This window comes from Plectropomus leopardus, chromosome 18 (genome assembly GCF_008729295.1).
Source record: "Plectropomus leopardus isolate mb chromosome 18, YSFRI_Pleo_2.0, whole genome shotgun sequence".
Taxonomy (NCBI): domain Eukaryota; kingdom Metazoa; phylum Chordata; class Actinopteri; order Perciformes; family Serranidae; genus Plectropomus; species Plectropomus leopardus.
The window spans coordinates 8,571,826-8,594,177 of record NC_056480.1 but is presented as its reverse complement, the minus strand read 5'-3'; the positions used below and the strand labels follow the sequence as shown (position 1 = coordinate 8,594,177).

General features: G+C 39.1%; 1 protein-coding gene across 1 annotated transcript in view; it reads left to right on the top strand.

Moving 5' to 3' along the window:
• The first annotated feature begins 1,875 nt into the window (after nt 1–1,875).
• Nucleotides 1,876–22,352, top strand: part of LOC121957662 (TGF-beta receptor type-2-like) — a 30,308-nt gene continuing 9,831 nt past the window's right edge. Inside the window, exons 1-5 of the mRNA XM_042506382.1 lie at nt 1,876–2,161; nt 6,817–6,958; nt 9,078–9,268; nt 16,508–17,280; nt 19,304–19,445. Of these exons, the coding sequence (XP_042362316.1) occupies nt 2,089–2,161; nt 6,817–6,958; nt 9,078–9,268; nt 16,508–17,280; nt 19,304–19,445 (1,321 nt within the window). The 5' untranslated portion in view covers nt 1,876–2,088. The remainder of the gene's footprint in view (nt 2,162–6,816; nt 6,959–9,077; nt 9,269–16,507; nt 17,281–19,303; nt 19,446–22,352) is intronic.

Below are 22,352 nucleotides of genomic sequence, written 5' to 3'. Positions count from 1 at the left end.
ATTACTTTTTTTTTTAAAGCTAGGGAAAAATCCTAATTACATACTTGAAATGATGTTATAAAATTATTATAATCTTTAGGCAGCATTTCCAGGTTGTTGTTTTTTTTTTTTTTTTTACTTTTTCAGAGTTTTTTTCTTTTAGTTTTTTTGTAACCAAATTTTTCACTGAATTTTTTTGTAGTTTTTACTTTTTTTTTTGCTAATTTTTGGGTTATTTCTACTGTCCTTGCTCATTGCCCTCTTTACATGTTTTTTCAAAGAAATTAAGACAGTTCCTTCAGGTTTCACAGGGTTAACATGCAACAAATTGCTGCAAATACTAGGATAGCAAAGGAATGACCCGCCCTACTCTCCCTTTGATTGACCAGTAATTGTTTCGTTCGTTGGGTAAGAATGTCAGGGAAAGCCAGTCAGAGGTAGAGTATGGCTGATTTCTGGTTTAGCAATTTGCTAACTTCAATGGGAATAAAATGATTTAATCTTGTGGCTCTTCTAGACTTTTGAAATGTTATTAGACCAAATGGATAAAAATACTGATAGTTAAATGAATAATTTCACAGGGGTTTTGAAGCTAAAAAATGACTGTTGTGACAGACGACACGTTTCTATGTACCCCAACTTTACAATAATAAAGCCAAAATACTGCCGTCTTGCATTGGTTAAGTAATTTGGAGTTATTGCCCTTAATGCAGTCCGATTAATCGCAAGCAGCCCCATTGATTGCAAGCACACTGATTGGCACACACAGCTGTCAATCATGTGGCCGAATCACCTTTTTTTTAATAATATTAAATAACTAAGTAATACCAAACTTATCATAAAAACAGACTCTTGAACAAACATCAGGGTAATGAGAAATAGTGAAGAAGTGACAGAAACCATCTTTTGAAGAAACGATTTTGACATGAGATTTTAGTTTGACATGTGTCCCATTCACTAACACAGAGGGGTGGGGTTAATGTCTTGTACTGTAGCCAGCCACCAGAGGGCGATTGAGATTTTTTTTGGGAAGCTGTATACTTGTCCCTCTTTATATACAGTCTATGACAATAAACTGAAGAATAGCCAAATTAACTTCTAGGTCAACATGTGCATGCGTTCAAAAAATATTCTCAGCGGTTCACTGATTAACACTCAACTGCTGACATCACTATTTGATAGTGAAGACAACTCCAAAACATGATTGTGAGGCAAGCTCTGGAGATATAAGGAGTGTCTGTTTCTACCCTCCACCTACGCTAAACCAGTCTCACCCAAAAGCACCACGAGGACTGTTAATAAAGCTCAGTGAGCCGCTGGTGTAAGGAGGAGTGGGCGTCCTGTGTGGAGAGAGTTATAAGCGCCGGGGTCGCAGGGTCAGGACTGAAACCTGACATCATGGCTCGAGAATGCAGAGCAAAAACACATGTCTGCACTGCCCCGGCAATAGTGGTGTAATTTATGGGTGTTACAGCGGACCTAGCCTCTTTGTGTCTTCAATAAAAACCAACGGGAGAGATATGGAGCAACTCTCGCCACTTCTGATGTCATCTTTGATTAACTGTGAGCCTGGAAGCTCTTCACGAAAAAAAAAAAAACAGGAGAAATGTAATATCGTAACTTGGAGTGAACATTGAAATGAGAATAAAAATTAAAATTAAATATTCTTTTGAGAGCTCTAAATAAGACCTGAAAGGTGCTTTGAAGTAAATTGGGGAGTTTAGTATATATGCTTGTATAGGTGAAGCTGTCTGGTGAAGCTATTTCAGAGCATGTCATTTCAAGTCTCTGCTGTGTTTCAGTCTCTTAATGACATGGTGCTAGACTTTGTGAGCCACATGAGCATGACTGAGAAGAAGAAAAAAAAATCTGTCCAACCCCTCAGAAGATTTCCTGTTTCATGAAAAGTGCACATACTGTGTGAGTCATATAGGGCAAGTCCTGCCTGGTGTGTTTACTCTGCCTCTTGTACCCGGAGCTGTGAAGGCGTTTGGAGAGGAGCAACAGGCGGACCGAAGGAAAGTCGGCGGACATTCTGGATATTAAAACCCGGCTGTCACGGCGTCGGCTAATTAATGAGAAAGAGGGGAGTGTTTAGTCCGTTTCTGAATGGAGCTACTTCGGTTTTCCGCTTTTTGGTGTGGAGCGATACTGTTTGGTTGTATTCAGCTCGAGGAGGCGGGTGAGTTGAACTCTGTACTTCGAGAAAAGTTGTGAAAGTTTCGGCCGCGTTTCGTCGCAGCTGCCGGGTGATTTCAGGAGCATCTATGAAGCGCTTCTGATCGCCACAAAGTCACTAATTAGCTCTTTTAGGAAAATGCGATCAACTTTGTTTACGCAGGTGTTCAATGCGGGCCTGTAGTACATTATTACATCGTGTTTTATCACAAAAAGTCAAACTAGTGACTAACTCCACAAGTGCGCAGGTTATTATAAACGCCTCATTTATTTAACAAGCTTTTGTCTTTGTTGGTAACACTATTACTCTTTCTGAAATGTAATGCAATTTGTCTTTCTAGAGTAGCTGTTCATCAGCTTTTAGGATATCACATGCAGTGACTGCCCAAAAGGTGGCTAAGGGGGGCCATAACCCTCTAAATACAATCGCTTGCCCCCCACCAGGCATAAGTAATTGTCCAGTATTACTGTTTTCAAGAGGCTGTGGCAGACTAAATTTTCAAGCACGAAACCGTGTTGGGGAGTCCCTTTAACTCTCACCACAAGATATCAATCCCAATGAAACCAAGAGTCTCGTCCAAACTTAAGAAGGCTTGTTAATGGTAATTGTTTTGTTCCTTAAAATCAATGTAGTCCTTCGAACTGAAGCTGTATTTTTGTCATTTTATCCCATTGTAATCTGTGCAAATTGGCTATATTTCTTTCAAAAACATGGAAAGAAGGTAATGAGCAACTTAAGAAGAAATGACCCCAAAATTAGAAAGAAATTAAATAAAAGCACAAGAAAATGTTCTGAAAATTAGCACCAAAATAATAAAAAATAAAATAATAAGTGGAACAACCTGGGAAAAAAAATGCTTGAAAATTATAATAATTCTGTAAAATAATATAAAATATATGATTATTATATATATATAGTTCTCTGGACATTTTCCCCAGCTTTAAAAAAAAATAATTTTCTAAATCTATTTATTTTTTGCAATTTGTAGGACATTTCTTGCCAAGTTGCGTACTGCCTTTTTTCCCACACTTTGAAAAAATCAAACCAATTTGCTCAAGGTTAAAAGGTTTTAACACTTTTGAAAGACATCTGAATGCAGCACAAAAAAGTGATGTTGATCCAGTTTTCAAAGCATTGAATAAAAGAACGACCAGCCTAATTGAACAAAAATGAATTGCCTAACATTTATAGAAACAAAACAGATTAGGACAGGATAGTTGTAATGTACTGGTATTAGTCTATGCACATCAACAGCACAATAATCAAATCCCTAAAAAATCAGTAATGGCTTTCAGCTTTGTTTTGCCACCCCAAGATTTTCTTTTCTCCCATCAGGCCACCCCTTATGAAAAATTTCTCTGGGCGCCACTGATCACATGTTGTAAGTCACAGCCTTTAAAGCCCCCCTCAGATGGGTTATCTCCATCTTTGATGTGCAGCCACATCGCTAACAGGTCTAGCAGCCCCCCTGAGGAAGACAGTGTTTTACCTTCATCTGTCTCCGACTCAGTCCCAGCGGCACCAAGTGGCTTTGGCTGCTCCTAATCCTCTTTCCCCCTCTCTGCAATTATATGTAGCCCTGGGTGACAATTACTAGCATTCATCCCTTCCATAGCCCGCCTCCTGGGTTTAAATGACATGCTCTTTCAGAGGAGTTGCTCTAATGATATAATTACTCCGGCTCAACCACCTTCCCACCACCAGCACTCAGGCATGGACTATCCCCTCAGTGCTGATTTACTTCAAAACACCTCACCAGCCCGCCAGGCAGAGTTTTAAATTGCTCTGTCAAGTACTTTAGTCTGGAGTTCAAGTGTAATATTTTTTATGTTTTTATTTGTGTGGGAGTCTCTCAGTTAGGATAAGGCCAGAAAGCAATACCCATCCGCAATATCCTGCTAGCTTCCTGTGAAAGCATCTCAATTTGGCACAGGAACAGGATGCCATCGACATATACTGCACAGAATTCGCTGCTCTCTGACGCTGCGAGCTGCATGTCTAACCCCGCCCAGCAGATCGGGTGAAATGGCACAGTGGGCTTTTTGTGCGAGGTTCAGAGCACACACTCGCACAGCACCTTTTCCTCAAGTCAGTGTGAAGTCAGAGGCCAACGGAGACTGAACAGACTTCTTCACTGTGTCCTGCTGAGAATTCTGCTTTCACTTACACTTCCCTGCCGAAAAGATCTCACGTTGTGGTCATGTGATTGAAGTCTTGTCAGTGCAAACCTCAGACAAGTAGTCAATGCTTCAGATATATCACACGTTTGTTTACAGCGCTTCTCAAAATACTGTATAAAGATAGAAATTAACCCACTTTCACTCTTGGTTTGGCCACAAGCTGCATATTCTGATGCACAAAACAGGTTCATCTTCCTGTGCGCGTGGACTCAGCATGCAGTCGCAGTGTGGTTATGTGGTTTTGCTGTAGCAGCACATGCTTTTTGTCCTGTTTTTGTTAGGTGTCTCTTTTGAATTCATCTGTCTGTCTGTATTATTTTGCAACATATCCTCTTAAAATCTGGAAGGACAGTCTCTTTCTCCCTCTCTGTTTACGCAACAGGCTCACAGCGAAATGTTGATGATTACAAAGGTGCTAAATCTGAATACATCATTTTCTGTAAAAGGGCTTATACTTAGAATATAACATTCATTCTGTTATTTTGCATCTTTTTGCCTGTTGGGGACATCTTCTTTTGGAATACTTTTGGACTTTTCACCCTTATTACCCATTTTAAAACTTTTTAAAAAGACATTAATAAATTACACTGAAACAAATTGCTGTAAATGTACAGTCAAATTCTAACAGTAGTGTGTAGCTTTGATACAGCTACACACTACAGATTTACATAAATGTAAATCTTGATACTTTTCGTAAACTACATTACACTGTCAACTTCATAATCTGCTGTTCAATACTGTAATATATTTAATGATAATATAATGTGGAAGTAATTTATGGTACTGACACTGTAAAATGACAGCAGGATGCTGGCAGCTACATGTCATTCAGCAGAAAAATGTAATAAGTAACTTTGTGTTGAAGAAATAACTAAAATAGCTACATTACTTATTACATTTTAAAAGTGTGTTTTAAAGTTTCAAAAGTAACCATCCCACGCTTGCACGAAGGCAGTGGTATCTTTTAAAACTAGACAACCCACAGCATCTATGAGTATCAACTGTTTCGACCATGTTTGTTAGGAAGAGGGCTAAATAACGCTTGTTTTGTCAGTGGCAACTTCAGAAAACTACCTACCATTTCAGGTACATGACAAGTTTGTTCAAAGCGCGTTTTAAACTACAGTATATAGGTTGAAGTTAACCCAGTTTTTCTCTTGGTTTGGTCACAAGCTGCAGATTCTGATACAAGAAACAGGTTCAACTTCCTGTGCACAGAGTCAGCATACAGTCAAAGTGTGGTTGTGGTTTTACTGTAGCAGCACTGTCACATGCTTTTTCTCCCTCTGTTTTTGCAATTTGTCTCTTTTTAGTTCATGTTTCAGTTTGTATTATTTCTCAACACATCCTTCTAAATTCTGGAAATACAGACTCTTTCTCCCTTTCTGTTTACTCGACAGGCTCACAGTGAGCGGTCTGACTTTCCCTTCACTTGACTGCACTGTGTACACTTGTGCACACTCATCATGTACTAACAAAACCATGTGGGATTGTCTGTGAGACACATTTTTTCCTGATGATGCTGTAACCACTGGTGCGAGATTGTGCGTGGGAAATTTGGAATTTCCTCTGTTCGGAACATTTCCAGCTCTTAAAGCCGCAAAATCCACCGTCCACTCGTACTTTTATGTGGTGAGGAGTACTCTCCTTTTACGAAAAAGGAAAATCCGAAAAGACAGAAGAGATTGTTCACCTTCCTTGTTGCTCCATTTCTCCTTCCTGTGCCAAACAGAGGCATGCTGCCCACCTGATTTTTATCATTAATAGTCCCACGCAAGGACAAACTGCAGAATTTCTGTACTAATACAAACACACACTTTTTTTCCTCTCTCTCCAAACATTCATAGACACTAATACATAATGTCCCCCTGTTTTTTGATATTCATTAGCAGAGTTGGCACAACACCTTTCTAGGTGGGGAGCCGACTCATCGGCTTGACAAATTAGAGACTCCTCAGCGAGGAGATGCATCCGTGTTTCCTTTGTTTGTTGTTCTTGCCTGTCTGGCAGTTGTCTCCTCAGATGATTATCAAACCCACAGGCACTCATCACACAATCCTGTCTGTCTCACTGATATGGGTCTGCCTGCCGGCAAAGTCAAGTCTGAACAAGACCAAAGGAGGTGGATGCCACTGCGTGCTGCTCTTATTGTTCAGACTTCACAGAGAAAAAATCTGTCCAGCCCCCTAGAAAGAAAAAGTTTCTTGTGGTCGTGTTAAATATCTGCTTCTACGGCATAAAGACTCCCATCCTTTAATTAAATTTTTAAGTTTTTATTGCTTTTCATGCTAATAGATATCGTGAATACTGGTGCTGTTGATCATCATGGGAGTGTTTTGCATTTCTGTGAAGTCTGCTCTTTTATTTTAAAGTCAAACGCTGTTTAGTCAAGCCCAGTTGAATATAAGAAAGCAGTCTAGTTTTTTTATATATGTTTTTTGTATACTCAACTCACTGTCTCTTTTCATTTTATCACAGAGGCCTCTATAATGAAAGTGAGAAGGCTGTGCAAGTTCTGTGATGTGCGGGCCACCAGCTGCACAGGTAAAGGGACCTGCACGGTGGAGTGTGACATCACATCCATCTGCCCCAGTGATGACGATGTGTGCGTCAGTATCTGGTAAGTGCCCACTCATATAAACACAATGGCCACATTTCTATATGAATATAAGCCAGGGTTATGATGCAGAATGGTGGTAGTTATGTTAAGGGGATAGTTCACCCCAAAATCAAAAATACATATTTTCTCTCTTAGGGCTTATTTATACTCCCTTTATGTGTAAAATAGTTATGTCTATTTCAAAAGAAAATATCACTGTCCTCATACTTCTTGCTTCTCTGCAGTGATACAGGATCTCTGTAGACACAGTTTCACCCACATAGGTGTGGTTTTGCAGGAAGTAGCCATGCACACTTTTGCAAGCTCTGTGACCATGCCGTCTCAGGCAGCCCGTGCTCTGAGCACACGTTCATGCTTTACATAAGAACCTGAGTGCAACTTTGTAAGAATGTGGGACACAAATCCTGAAATATTATGGCTCTTTGAAAATATATAGTTGGGCTGAATGGCAAAGTATGAGCAAGTTTTATTTTTAAAGCTTGCAAATTTAGTCAAGGAGACTGAATATTACGAGCAACAAGTATGAAGACATACAGAATATACTGTTCATGTTTTCATATAATTTGTATATTTGGTCTCACATTTGTGTGCACGGAAACTGATAATATGCCTAAGACATTACATTGATATCAGAAATTTGTTATTGTTGGACATAATTTAAACCATGTAAATGTCAATATATTTTAGTACTTTAGTACTAGTTGTACCAGTTGTATATTTTTAAATACAACTTTATGATAATAAGTTTGAAAATTTGTAAGCAATGAGGTAAAAGTCATCTGAAAATCTGCAGGAAAGTCTTAACTGCAGCTGCAGCCATGCCAGCAGCACAACAAGTACAAAATCTAAGAGCATGTTAGGTATGAGGTCTCCTGTTGGATTCATTTTGGGGGTTAGGTAAAGTTTAGGTTAATAATCAACTTTTTAGGTGACAGTTTTGCTTGCTTATCCAACTATTGACAAAACGACCGAATGTGAGCAGATGAGAATGCACTCTGTGTGACGCAGGGTGTAATGTACTACCTTTTAGTGGATTAGTGGATGTTAATCATTAGAAATCAAGTAGTTCCTGCACATAAAGGTCTGTGGATTATCGTGAATAACCGGGTCATTATTTCTGGAAAGAGACATTGCTGTTTAATTTTTTTTCCCTTTTTTTGGCACATTGAGCACAAGCTGAGTGCCATTTAGTCATATTTTATTGGAGAGAAGGCAGATGTCTCTACAGCCAACACTCTGCATCTCATGGCCAAAAAAATCTAGATTGATAAGTAGCACTACAGCTGAAAGGAAAAAAATCAGTTTTTGATTTGGGTGAACTGTCCCTTTTAAAGTGAAACGAGCTTTTCTCATACTGCATGAACAGAGAAGGAAGTAGGGAAATGAGGGCACTTTGGATACTCTTTTATTAATCAGATGGGGCACCATTTCCTGCAAGCGGCCCTGAAATGTCTTCCTTGAAGTGACCTTTCCCTTTGAACACTTTATCAGTCAGCATTTTTGGAGACAGTTAGCTGCATTATGATGACATGTGAGTGCCCAAACGCTCATCAGCATTGAATCTGACTCTGAATGTGAGAAGCAGCAGGAAGCAGATGTGTATTGGTGTTAAAAGCTTAAGGCTGCGCTGCTGTTTCTCATTATATTAGCGATGTTGCAAGCATGTTCTGAGCTGAGGTCAGCAGAAAGCTAATGACACATGGACAGCAGCACCTCTTTAAAATGTTCCCCACAACTCTGCAGCCGGCGCTGCCCAGCAGGAAGCCACATTTGAATATGTATATTTGTGCAGGTTCAGGGTTTTCCTTGTTTCCTGTTTGTTATGGTGTTTGAAAATCTCGCTGTTTGTGAATGTGACCTCTGTATTGCAGTCATTTACATAATGCTGAGACTGTGGAGTGCCGAAAGAGACAAATATGCCGTTTACAGTTACCACTTTATCACTGTACGGCTTTAAAAAAATTGCATTATTTGCACAACTGCAGAGCTGCCATCATTGCCTTGTTGCATGATAATACAGATCTACAAAAAATTCGCTGCCAAAAGTGTGAGCAAAGACTACAAATCAAACTTAATCCAGTAAATGGCAGTATTTTCTGTGTGTCTGTTTCTTTCCAAGGAGGGCGAAAGACGACAATATCACCTTTGATACAGTCTGCCACAACCGCTCTCAGAAGCTGTACGGCCTCGTCCTGGAGGATTACAACAACAGCAAGTGTGAGATGAAAGAAAGAAAGGGCATGGGCTCACAGTTCTTTATCTGCTCCTGCTCTGAGGATGAGTGCAACGAGCACATCTTCTTTAACTCCGGTAAGTTAAGACGCAATTATTTTGCCTACTAATCCTCTGTTTTCACCCACTCTTAAAGCTTAGTGAGTCTCTTTTTATTTTCTAACAATTTATTTATTGAGTATTTCTTCCACTCAAAGCAGTCAACAGGAGAAAGTATAGATTTTGCATTTTCCAAGAATAAATAAAATTCATTAAAATACTAATAATCCCACAAGACCAGTCCAACCCATCCTCAGTCCCAAACAAGGGCCATAATCAAAGCTTTGGTGTCTACACCAGACGAATATATATGTCAGACATATCTAACTCAAAACAGCTTGATTTAAAATACAGTTGAAACCATAATGATTATTATAACCAAATTTTCTTAATTAGTCATGCAGATTACCATTTAATTGACATTTGTATATTTGTTATATGACTATCAAGTAATGACATGAAAAGCTTCACTATTTACTGAATTTTATTGACTGTTTCAAGAGAAAGTACAGCTGTTTCATTTCCTGGCTATTATGTAAACGAGCTTTATTAATCCACTTGACGAGGACGGCTTCAAACACAGGTGCTTTCCCCACACACATCTGTTTCCTGTCTCCATCCCCAGCAGGTCTTACTGTTTCTCGTTGTTTGAGTAGAATTCAAAACGCAACCGAGAAACACCAAGTTTCACTGCTGTGTCTCGTTGGCTTGTCTTTGGCAGTTTGTCGTTAGCATTTAGAAGACCTCGCTTTTTATTGAGAGAAAATGACTTTCTTATAAACAACAGCCTCAAGTAGCCAGCCTGAAGCCGACAGATTATCATGAGTCAAAGTATCATTGAAGTTAGGTTAAAAGAAAATAGAATTACAATCATATTAATTTTTTTCCATATATTTTCATTTATGAAAAGATCCCAGATGAACATTATAAGCAGAGTACTTAATTATGAGCAAATAATTTAAACAACATTAATATAGAAGTGATTCTGTCCAAAGTTTTTTGGTCCATATGAGCAGTTGATGCAATTTAAGCAGTTTCCTCTGTAATATAATAGTGATCTGGTGGGATGCATGATGCATCCACCTTGTACTGGTAAAACCATATTAAAGGAATACTTCACCTGCATTATGACCATTTGTACATCACCACATATTTAGTGAATTCATGAAGAAAACGTCATCGTGAATGGAGAATCAAAAAAAGTTGGACGTTCTTGATGAATTATAGTGTTGGACAACAGCAAAAATTTATTCACAAACTCTCATACAACTCGCACAGGAAAGTCCCAGTCTCATTTATTCAGTTGTATGCTCGGTCCTTCCCAAACTTAATAAAATGTAAGAATCAATCTTTCTAAAAAACAATCTTTTGTCCAGGAGTAGTGCAACTTGAGCTTGTGTGGGCAAACACGTGCATATGAGCTTCTCTTAAGCAGTAGTTCACTCAAACTCACCTGCCCAGGGACACCATTTGACCCTGCATGAGACTGTTTTGAAATGATGACGTTTTAGTGAATATGTATGTTTGGGAAGTATTGAGTGAGATAAATGATGACTTGGATTTTATTTTGTAAATGGGTGTTTTGATCTAGTTTTGTTGTTGTTAATCACAGGTCCATGAGTGTTCACCTTCTTTTTTGGATCCTCCATTTACTGTGAAGTCATACAAAAATTTTCTTGACAAATTCAAGGTAGCACGTAGTGAATAACTGATACACAAGTGGTCATTTTGTGGGTGAAGTAGTCCTTCAGTGTTTCGTAAAAATGCAACGGCACAACAACACTGGTCTTCCTAAAATTAAAGGGATTCTTACAGTTTTGATAAATGTGCTTTCCCGCAGAGCATCAGATGAGATGTTACAGAGTCAGACTCGCTGTTTTCCCTCGTCTTCATGCTAGGCTAAAACAAAGGGCAGCTGGCCGGTCTTACACTAAACAGACTGACAAGAGAGTGGTGTCGATCTTTTCATCTAACATTCAGCACAACAGAAAACTGTATTTCCCCACATTTTTGACCTGCTCCTTTAAGTTGCAGAAAGTTACATAAGTTCGTTATTAGCCAATCTCTCTCTTGCATTCTTTCACAGTGCAGCAATAATGCTTTAACACTGTTTTATGCTTGTAAATAATGGCACTCTTAGTTCTTACATCTGTGCAACATGACATGGTAACGTCATACCCCTGCTCGGCCTAATATTATTATGCCAGTTTCTATCAGCTTGTCATGTAAGGCGTCATGCATGAATGCTAACACGTGTGCTCTGTAATGCTCTCCAGATACGTGATTGCAAACAGGTCTTGCAGACATTAGCTTGTAGAGTCCAGTTACAGCATGGGCCCTGGAATCAGATGTATTTTGACTACAGCATCCAGGCAATAATAACACAGAGGTACATTTCTGAGACCTGGCTCTGCACACAGAGCCAAATTGAAAGCATCTGCACAGTGCGAAACACGTAATGGAAATACATTTGCTTGCTGTGGAGAATGTCTGCGCACTGTCTGTAACTTCTCAGTGACTAACACGAGGCAGTGTTGTAATGAAGGAGCTCAAGGCAACAATTCCAGTTAATTTGGTAGAATCTCTCTTCCTTTCCTTGGTAGTGACCGTTGTTGGCTGTGCAAAACATTTTTTTCTGATTTAACTGTCACTTATGGTGTTATTTTCCACATAACTCAAGATGAACCAGAAAACTGCACAGAAACATCCCAGAGCCGTTACTTGGATGCAGGAAATACTGAGTTGTTTGTCACATACCAACTGAAATACCTCATAGTTGCCACGGTAACGGTAAACCCTCTTTCCACACCATTGTACTGCCGCCCATACAAGTAGGCTAATGGTGTTTTTAACTAATTTATCAAAAAATACATTTACAAAATCTATTAGCAATGGGAAGAAGGATGCAAAAGGAGACCTAATTTCAGAACAAGTAGATTGTGATGTTTGAAAAGAGCTGTTTTATTTAATATATGAATTAATCTTCCAGTCCAGGTGGTTCAAAGGTTTGATTAAGCTTCAGTCATGCTTTTTTTTTCTTTTTTTTTTTCTTTTTTTTTTTGATGAGATTAAAGACACCACTCTCGTTTTTGTCCTTCAAATATGAAGCTGGAGCTAGAAAAACAAAAAAACAAGCCTAACTGTCCACCTATCAGTATCTCTAAACTTATATCTGTTAAATCTGTACAAAAATCAAAGTGCAAAACCATCTTTACTTTCTTTGCATATGGCGTTATGCGTCGGTGCGCTGTCCATAAGAAGGGCAGGCAAAGACTACCAACACTGCACAAATACCTCTGATTTGCGGTGTTTGGAGCTGTTCCCTTTGATAAGATTGCAAAATAAGGGAAACTTTAAGTCCAGAAAACAGTAGCATGTAAAGTGGAGACATTTAAAAATAATAATAATTACGAAACAGTGGCAGATGTTGGATTTAAAACCTTCAGTCTGGAGGAGTGGAATCAACTTGCGTCATATGTTAAAGTGTTGTGTTAAACATGCTTCGAGTTGGTTGCGATTACAATGTGCTATAATAACTTTTCCATGTTTTTAGCTATGACTCAGATTTTTGTCATCGTTTCAGCAAAACTTTAGGAACAGCTGGACGAGTAGGCAAAAAAAAGTAGCTAAAGTAATGTTACACTTAGTGGTGCGTCCATGTACAGAGTTGAAATCTAAAAGATAGTTATGTTCACTAACACTAGATGGCAGTCGTTTCAGTTAGTACACTTAGACTCTTGTACGCTTTCATTGGCTCGCTGTGTAATGTTTATAGCGTTAGGTAATTTGTAATGGCGATTATGTTTAAAAGAAAAAGTCAAGTTATGGGAATAAGTAACTTTTCTTTGATTTATTAATCACATCCAATATGACTTTCAATTTTCTGATGATACCCACTGCCTGCAGGTTCATCCAACATTCGTATGTAGTCACTTCCTTCTATTAACAATTCATGCAGTATTTGGATTTATCACTTCCTGCTCTCCATGTGAATTTTGCGAGTCATTAAAGTCACATTGTTAACAAGCCATTAATGGCTTCTCCAGGGGGCTGGATTAGATTAGATCTGATAGACTTTATTGTCCACCTCAGTGGAAATTTGTCTTTGGCTTTTCTCAAACACAGCAAAGGTACATGCAGACATGTAACAAATGCAATTAAAAGTGCTCAAATGTACAATATCAAAGATATAATAGGGCACACAATAAAATAATAGAAATAATTAAAGAGAGCACATCTTATGAAGCATGCATGTGCCAGTATATTTGTTGGCTGGGAGCGGTGATTTTATAGAGGGTCTGCTGGATGCCCGAACACTTCACAATGATGACTAGACTTTGGGAAAACTCTGAGCTCTTTCTTTCTCAGCGCAGTGTTTCTTGGATGCCTGCTGCTAACAGTCTGGCACCTGGTCACTATCCTTTTCTAAAACTCCGACCTCACCTGAGCGCTGTGGGGACGCACGCCCATAAACATGAGCACAGACCGAGCACAAAAAATAAGAAAATGAGAAAATGCAGGCAGAGGGCAGAGTTTCTGCAGAAAATACACCTCCACACACTTCTAGTGCGTCACAAATGAGGATTTAGAGGGATTACTTATTTATGAGTCTGTATTGCTTTTTAGGAAAATCCTGCATTGTCTAACAAACGATGCTTCAAAGCAAAAACTTTCAAATTAAACAGCTTCTTAAATTAACAAGGTTTAACCAACATCCTAAATGCACCAAATTAAACAGTAAGACTGACTATGATTCACATTTTTTTCCACTCACAAAACCTCCTCTCTGAACATTCAATATTTCATACTTTAAGTGAAGGGTTTTTGGCCAAAGCTGAGTGAATCCCAGAGGCACAGTGACAGGTTTGTTGTGAGAAAAAGCTTCTCACCCTGTGAAAATAAAAACAAACTGTCTGGGGCCATGTTGAGGATTTCAGACATGTGGTTTCCTGTTTAGAAAAAAAAATTAGAGAGAACCAGAGGGCTTGACTGGGTAGTCTTTCCTCTTTCGTCTTCCTCCCTCGTCTCAACCTCGCTCCTCCCTTCCACACCTGCCTCTAGAATGAGTTTCTCATCAGTTCTCAGTCAAATCGAGGATAATTTGAGCATACTTTTTCTTCAAAGCTAATGCAACCTCACATTTTGCAACCATTTTCATCTTGAGTAATAGCTGCTATAATGGCTGCTAATTTTAAAATGCTTTGGAAAGTTGTGCGGCAGTTTAGCAGCGAGACAAACGACATATAAATGAGTAAATTTAGAACTCATCAAACTGTGGACCAGCTGGGGTTTTCTTGTTTAGTATGTTGTGTCTGCTGATATAGTTTTAATAGGCCTGTTTACGAGTACAGCTTCAAAAAGTGGACCATAAACACAGTACAAGCATAAACTTTCACTGTTTGCCAAAACCGTAGCAGCTCCAGACACACCACCACCTAAATTATAAGAACACTATAAAGAGACACAATATGCGGTCGGCTGGGTCAGGGTTTGGAGCAGTTTGCATTTGCGGCTCAGACGCTAACTTTAGCTTTCTGATGCTTATAGACATTCCACAGAGACGGGTCGGGTTCCTTTGCTGCTCTGAGAATATTACTTTACTCTTACGCTACACACTGATACGGTCTGCTGAGACGCAATCTGATCTTTATTTCCTTTGGATTTTGGAAGACAGATTTTTATATGTTAACTCTTTAAAAAATTGGGTCGACATCACTTTTTTTGTCCTGCTTTCAAATTGCCTTTCAGAAGTATTTGAACCTGATCAAATGAGTTTGATTTCTTACGGAAATGAGGAATAAGGCAATGAGCAACTTTGCGAGACGTTTTCTGCAAATTACAAGAAATTTGTAGTTTTAGAATTTGTTCAGAAAACTATAATTATAAATCAATTATTAATTGCTTTGACTTTTCTCGGGTCATTTCCTTCTTTTTTTGTTTTGTTTAGATTTTATTTTAAGTATTTTTTTCTCTTTATATTTTGTTTCTGCTCAATGTCAGATAATTTCCTTGCAGTTTTATTAATTTCTTGCTGATTTTTTGAATAATTTATTTTGAAGTGCTCATCGCCTTCATCCCATGTTTTTAAAGGAATCAAACCAATTTCAACCAGTCTCAGCTTTTAAAGGGTTAATGCTCTCTCCATAAAATGCACAAGTATTAAAACATTCATTTACATTTCCCAGACACATGCATTTTGCTAAAACCTTACTATTTAAAACACTTCCACATAGACAGTCATGAACGGGTGAGCAACACGTCTGGACAAGTGCATGTGTGAACTTTGCTTGTGTTTTTCCAAGCACGTTACTCATTCCCGTGTGAGACTATTTCTGTGTTCCAAGGAATATTTAATGCCCCAAACCATTTGTGTATCAGTTACTCACTGCATGATATGTTGAATTTATGAAGAAAACTATCTTGCATGCCTCCACGGTGAACTAAAAATCAAAAAATGGAGAAAATTCCTGATGAATTGAAGTCAAAGTGAAACTTATATATGTGCTCTTCAAAACCAGAGTCCACTGACATCCTGCCTCTCAGCTCTGTCATTGGCCAGGAGTTCTCCTGCCACTCACTCATGCATGTATTTGGAAAGTACTGAGCATAGGACTAGATAAATGAGACCTCGATTATACCGCACAAGTTCTGCGAGTGTTTGCTAACTGATGTTTTGATATAGTTCGCTTAAACTCGGCCCCCATTTACTTAAAGTCACTAACGTTTTCTTAGTTTTTGGATCCTTCGTTCACCATGGAAGCATGTGAGAATCATGAATTCAACTAAACATGGGTTGAGTAATCAGTATACAAGTGGTTATTTTAGGGTTGAAGTATTCCTTTAACCCTTTGAAACCTGAGTAAATTGGTTTGATTTCTTTCAAAAACATTGGAAGAAGGCAAAGAGCTCCAAAAAAAAAGAAATTACCCAGATATTTGTAAGAAATCAGTAGTACAAGAAGTATCAAAGTACAAGAGTACAAGAAAATCCCCTGGAAATTAGTTTAATATTTACTTTATTTTTTTTTTTAAAAAAAAAGGAAATGACCTGGAAAAAGTAATTAAAAATGATAAAAAATTCTATAACATATTTTTAAATAAAAAAATATATCTTGCAATTTGTGGAACACTTTTTACCAAGTTGTTGCCTTTTTTCCCTTTTTTTGCAAGTTTTTTAAAAGTGATGCTTTTTAAGGTTTCATAGGGTTAAACTCAATCATATAAATTTGGGCATCTTCATCTTCCTTAATCCTTTTTTTTTTTTTTTTTGTTCCCTCAGACATAGGCTCCCAGGTGGTGGCGGTCATCCTCGTGAGTCTGGTGCCTCTGCTGGTCATGGCTGTCGTCGTCATCACTTCCTTCTACTGTTATCGGGTCTACCGGCAGCGGCAAGTCAACTCCAAGCGCAAGAAGGCTCCACTGGACTTCAGTGACGCTCACGCCATCATGATAGACGACGAGGGTTCGGACAGTAGCTCCACGCACGCCAACAACCTCAACCACAACACCGAGCTGCTGCCCATCGAACTAGACGTTCAGGTCGGAAAAGGACGCTTTGCAGAAGTTTACAAAGCTAAGCTGAAGCAGGGCTCCTCGGTCAGCGAGGAGCAGGGCTTCGAGACAGTGGCCGTTAAGATTTTCCAGTACGAAGAGTACGCCTCCTGGAAGAACGAGAAGGAAATCTTCTCAGACGCAGACTTGAAACATGAGAATGTGCTTCACTTCCTCACAGCAGAGGACAGGAAGGCGCAGAGACAGTGCTGGCTGATCACAGCCTATCAGCCGAGAGGGAACCTCCAGGAGTTCTTGATTCACCACGTCGTCAGCTGGCACGACCTGTGGCTGCTGGGGGGTTCACTAGCACGCGGAGTGGCGCACCTTCACAGTGACCACACCCCCTGCGGTCGCTACAAGGTGCCTATCGCACACAGGGACATTAAGAGCTCCAACATACTGGTGAAAAGCGACCTGACCTGCTGCCTGTGTGACTTTGGCCTCGCCCTCCGCCTGGACAACACTCTGTCTGTGGATGAGCTGGCCAACAGCGGGCAGGTAAAACATAATCCTAAATTTCGTATTTTTTATTTGGTTTTATTTGGCTTTCGGTCCTCTCTGAGATAAAAAAAAAAAAAATCTCTCCTGGCGCCCCAGAGTAAAAGCTGACATTATTTGGGAATCCTGTGGGATTATCACGGGATGGGAGTCTGTTTCACTTCTCATCATGAGACTGGAACGGGACAGGAAAAAAAGTCATCGGGACTGGATCAAGGCCATAATTATGATATTGATTATAATATCTGTTTTCATGGAGCAAAAGAAATGTGTGCTTGTAAGAATAAGCACACGTAGCTTTATGTAAAGCATGTCAAGTAAAATGGATCAGCTTTAAAATCAAATTATCGCAATGCTAATTTCCTCTAGCACATTAATGGTAATTTTCCATTAAGTGTTAGCATTGAGCTAATGGAGTAAACATTAGTTATTGGTAGCGGCTAAAATCAGAATCAGGTTTATTACTAAGTAGGTTTTCACTTATGTGGAATTCACCTCTGTGTTTACTGCATACAGTAAGCAAATTAAGAGGAAGAAGGCCTACTGCAACAATCAACACGAGATAGAGATTAGAAAAATTACAAAAAATTAGAGGTCAACTGATGTTGGTTTTTCAGAGCCGATATCAATTACTAGTAGTTAATGAAACCAATGACCAATATTTGGAACTGATATGCTTTTATTTAAAAAAATATTAAAATTTGGAATATAACGAACTCCAACACAAAACTTTGTTTAAAGGCCTTTAGCAAATGTTTAATCAAAACTGAAACTTTCAACATCATACACGGCATGTTCCCAGTAACTGTTTTTATAAAGTCAAGTGAAAAATTAACTTAAAAAATAAATGAATAAAAATAGCTCCCTGAGGTTTTACAAAATAAAAGTTCCTCCCATGCTGACACTTTCTTTGCATTTTTTTATTCCTTAATTTTGACTGCAATCATTAAAATGAAATACAGATAATCATCAAAATGCCAAATATCGGCCCTGATAATTGGCCAGGCCGATAATCTGTCGACTCCCACAAAAAATACACAAAAAAAATTCTATAAAAATACCAAAACAAAACAAAAATACGTACAATATAGTTGTACAAGCTGTTATGCGAGGAGTTATTTCAGCATTGTGCTATACTGATTCTTAGTTTTAATATATGATTATGCACTTCTAATATGAATTAGCACTTCTTTCAGGTATGAGACAAGAGGGCTTGGGATGGGATAGGAATTTGTCTTTTGCTCAGTCATGGAATTAGGACAGACAGGACTTTTTTGCAGGAGTGGGATGGGGCAGGAGTGAAAATACACTCCTGTGTCACTCTCTACCCCAGACGCAGGCCATTCCAAGCCCTGCAGTATATTTCTTTGAAGATATTTATCAGACCTTGAACAGTCGTGCTATCAATCAGGCTTTTCATTTCTGATCCCGGTCATGCAGGAACACCGTCTCTAAATATCTGGCACCCTCTATCTCTTGGCCTCAGATGGGTAATGCTGATAGAAAAAGTGCTGTAAGTGTTCTGAGGTGGTCGTTTTATTATAGTCACAAGAAAAACAGGCTTGATTGATTCTTAATGGACTCATTACGCTGATGTAATAGGCCAGAATCACATAAGACTCCGTTATGAAAATGACTCATTATAAAAAGGCCTCACCCTTTGCTGCGGAGCACACCTAATGCATTATAATGCCCTTAATGCATTTTAAGGAAGTGCGAGGGAACACATTTTCCAGGGCTGTAATTATGTGAAGACAAGCAACGTGTTGTTGAGCTCAGAGCTAACTTTTGTTTTTCCAATTATTTTATACATCAAACATGTTTTGATTCAGATAAACGTGAAGCGACAGCTTACCACAGCACAAAATTACCACCTGTCACTTGATTAATGCAGGTAAATAACTCTTACTGCTGAGATGGTCTACTTAGCTTTAAGCTGTTTAAACAAAACAACTCCTCTGTGGTGTCGTGGACTTAAATGACATGGGAATGTTTTTCATCCTGTTTTTTTTTTTTTCCTCAGGTGGGAACAGCCAGGTACATGGCCCCGGAGGTTTTGGAGTCCAGAATCAACCTAGAAAACATCGAGTCTTTCAAACAGGCCGACGTTTACTCTATGGCTCTTGTGCTGTGGGAGATCATCTCAAGGTGTAACGCAATTGGAGGTAAGATCTGATCAGACACACACGATTGTAAGATGCTTTTGTTGTCTCCTTTATTTCTCAGCATGAAAGCCAATACGGACGTTTCCAAAAATATCAAACTGTTCCTTTCATTTTATTCCTCCTTACTGCCAATCCTAGAGTTTTTTTTGTGTTTTCATCAGGATCGATTGTGTTTTGTGGACACTTGCTTTAAAGTTGTACTACTAGTCTTTAAAGTTGTACGCTCAAAAAAAATTGAATTTTTACATCAATTATTGGCCTTGTGGTACCTTGAATTTATGATGAAAACTTTATTTTTCTTCAAATTCTTGATGAATTGAAGTAAAGTCGGATGTGTTTTAAGGACCAGCAAAACTATGTTAAAACACGAGTTAACAAACACTGACACGACTTTGTGCAGTATAATCCAAGTCTTATTTGTCTAGTCGTATGCTGAGTACTTCACAAATACATGTGTTTTCACTAAAACCTTAGTATTTAAAACACTTACACATACGGGTAATGTGCCTGAAAATGTGAGTGCATTTGGACTTCGCAACTTATCTGTGCTCTCTTACCTCACTGAACACAGGAGATGCTCTACCACCACATCAGTCAGTTAATGTGTGTAATTGTTTGACGCTTCAAAACACCAAAGTCACAAAATAACATATACAAACTAATTGACGGAGGAGGTGATAAACCAGCAGCTCCAGTTTTCAATGTCAATGGAGTTTGGCTTCAACGTGAGCACAAATAAGTTTCATTTTTAGTTCAGTTCCTAACGGGGAAAGGGCTGTCCGTTTGAGAAGTTCTGAGCATACGACTGGATAAATGAGGCTGATATTATACTGCACAGGTTGTTTTAGAGTTTGTAAACAGATGTTTTGGTATATGGCTTTCCTGTTATTAAATGCAGCCCCCATTTACTTAAATTCATCATTTTTGCTGTTTTTGCATTCTTTGTTGAAGAGGCATGCCAGAAACACAAATTCAGCATAACACAGGGTGAGTAATTGCTATATACATCGTGTAGGTGAAGTTTTCTTTTAAACATGATACAATTGTGTGGTGCTTTCACTTTACACACAGTTAACACCACATGTGACCTTTAGTTAATAATAGACATAGGCACATTTTCTGTGGTAAATTAGAGATTAGCCTGGGCCGCTGAGAGTAAAGGAAATCAATAGAAGCACTGATTGATGAAATTCTCTTTGGGGTTTGAGCGAATATCCTCAGAAATACTGTAAAAGGAAAAACTGCCTCCACCACTAAGTTGACCTCTAAGGAATACGAGCACATTGACGACTTTACTAATTAGGAGCGCGTTGATCAACTCCACCTTGACTTCACTCACAAGGTGTGTGACACAGTGCGACAGGACTCACGCACGCGTCTTCCACGACCCATTAATCACTGTGGGAACAAAATCTAAAAGTTTCAAACACACAATCCATCTTGTGGAAGTCTCAAGGATCAGCCTTCACTTTCCTAATGTACCGTTACTTGTGTTTGTCATTCTGTTGCAAAAACAAGGCCAGGATATGTGCATATAATAGAAATGGGTGATTATCTGCAGGCGAACCACGGCGCAGTATTTCACGTCGACACTCCGTTGTTTGTTTTCACTTCCCTTTAGTGTCTCTGTAGTCCAGTTTGTTTCTGCGACTGCTCCTGTCTCCATTGTGTCAGAGCAGTGATTGAAAGCCGGGTTTGGGGCTCGAACGCTTCTACTCTGCCGTTTTCCTGTTTTCCCCCCACGATCACCCCTGGGGGCCCTCCCTGAAGTGTACCGCTGTTACACTGCATGTTTTTTCTTCAGAGGACTCTTAGGCAGAGTGACCCACAATCCCACATGCTTTTCTTTCCCAACAGCAGGAATATGTTGCCCTGTCGGTACACCTTTGAAAAGAAAATAGACCATTTCCTGTTTTGCACAGAACGCAGTCCCCAAGACGCGCTGTGTTCTTAGACTGAAGTTTGGATGTCTCCGTTATTTGAGGATGTTTTGCGGCGAATGTCTCTTGAGAGCGGAGCAGACAGGAAGTGTGTTGGTAGGGATGGACTAAACGAATCCAGGCTAAGTTAGTGTGGCTTTGCTTGGTTTACTCTTGAGGGATTTTAGGGACAACAGCTTTATTCATCCCACTCATCCTCCTCCATCCATTCATTCATTTCTGTCTTTTATTCCCCGACTTTGCATTTATTTAGATCTCGACGAACAGAAACACTGCACACGGCAGCAGACATTATTTTAGACCCAGTTAAAAACATTTTAAAAACACCACTCCACAGAATAGTAAAGGGCAAAAATAAGCAAACAAATCTTTTTGAACGACTGTTTATAGTCTCTGGTATGTACAAATCAGCGTGTTGCAAGTCCCAGTGCTCATGAATCTGTCACGTGTCGTAACATAGAGGCACTGAATGGACTCGGGTCGAGACCTTCGCCAGCCAAGGCCAGCGGTGCATTTAAGTGCTCCACAGATGCTCGTTCTTCCAACTTAGAAGAAAAGAAGAATATAATCTTTATTGTCATTGCATAAAAACAAAACAGCGGAGCATCTCTCCAAGCATGCAGTAAGATTAAAAGACAAGTAAAGTGCTAAAATACCACTGTCATTTTCACAGTAAAAGAAATAAAAAAGACATTTGTAAAGAAAGTGAAAATCAGTAAGTGCAACTTCTTTGTGTAAATGAGCTTTAAGTCGTAATGTGGAATGAACATGGCAGCTACGAAGCAAATGTGTTGTATTTTATTGCTCAGATCGTTAGAAGGTGGAGATTCATGTCATGAATCAACGCTTATTAGAGATTTTACGTCGTCAGCTACAGAACGTTATGTTATTTTGCATATCGTGAACGGTTATTCATGGAAGATTACTGTCACAATTTCACTACACAGGACAAAATTCCCTATGATTT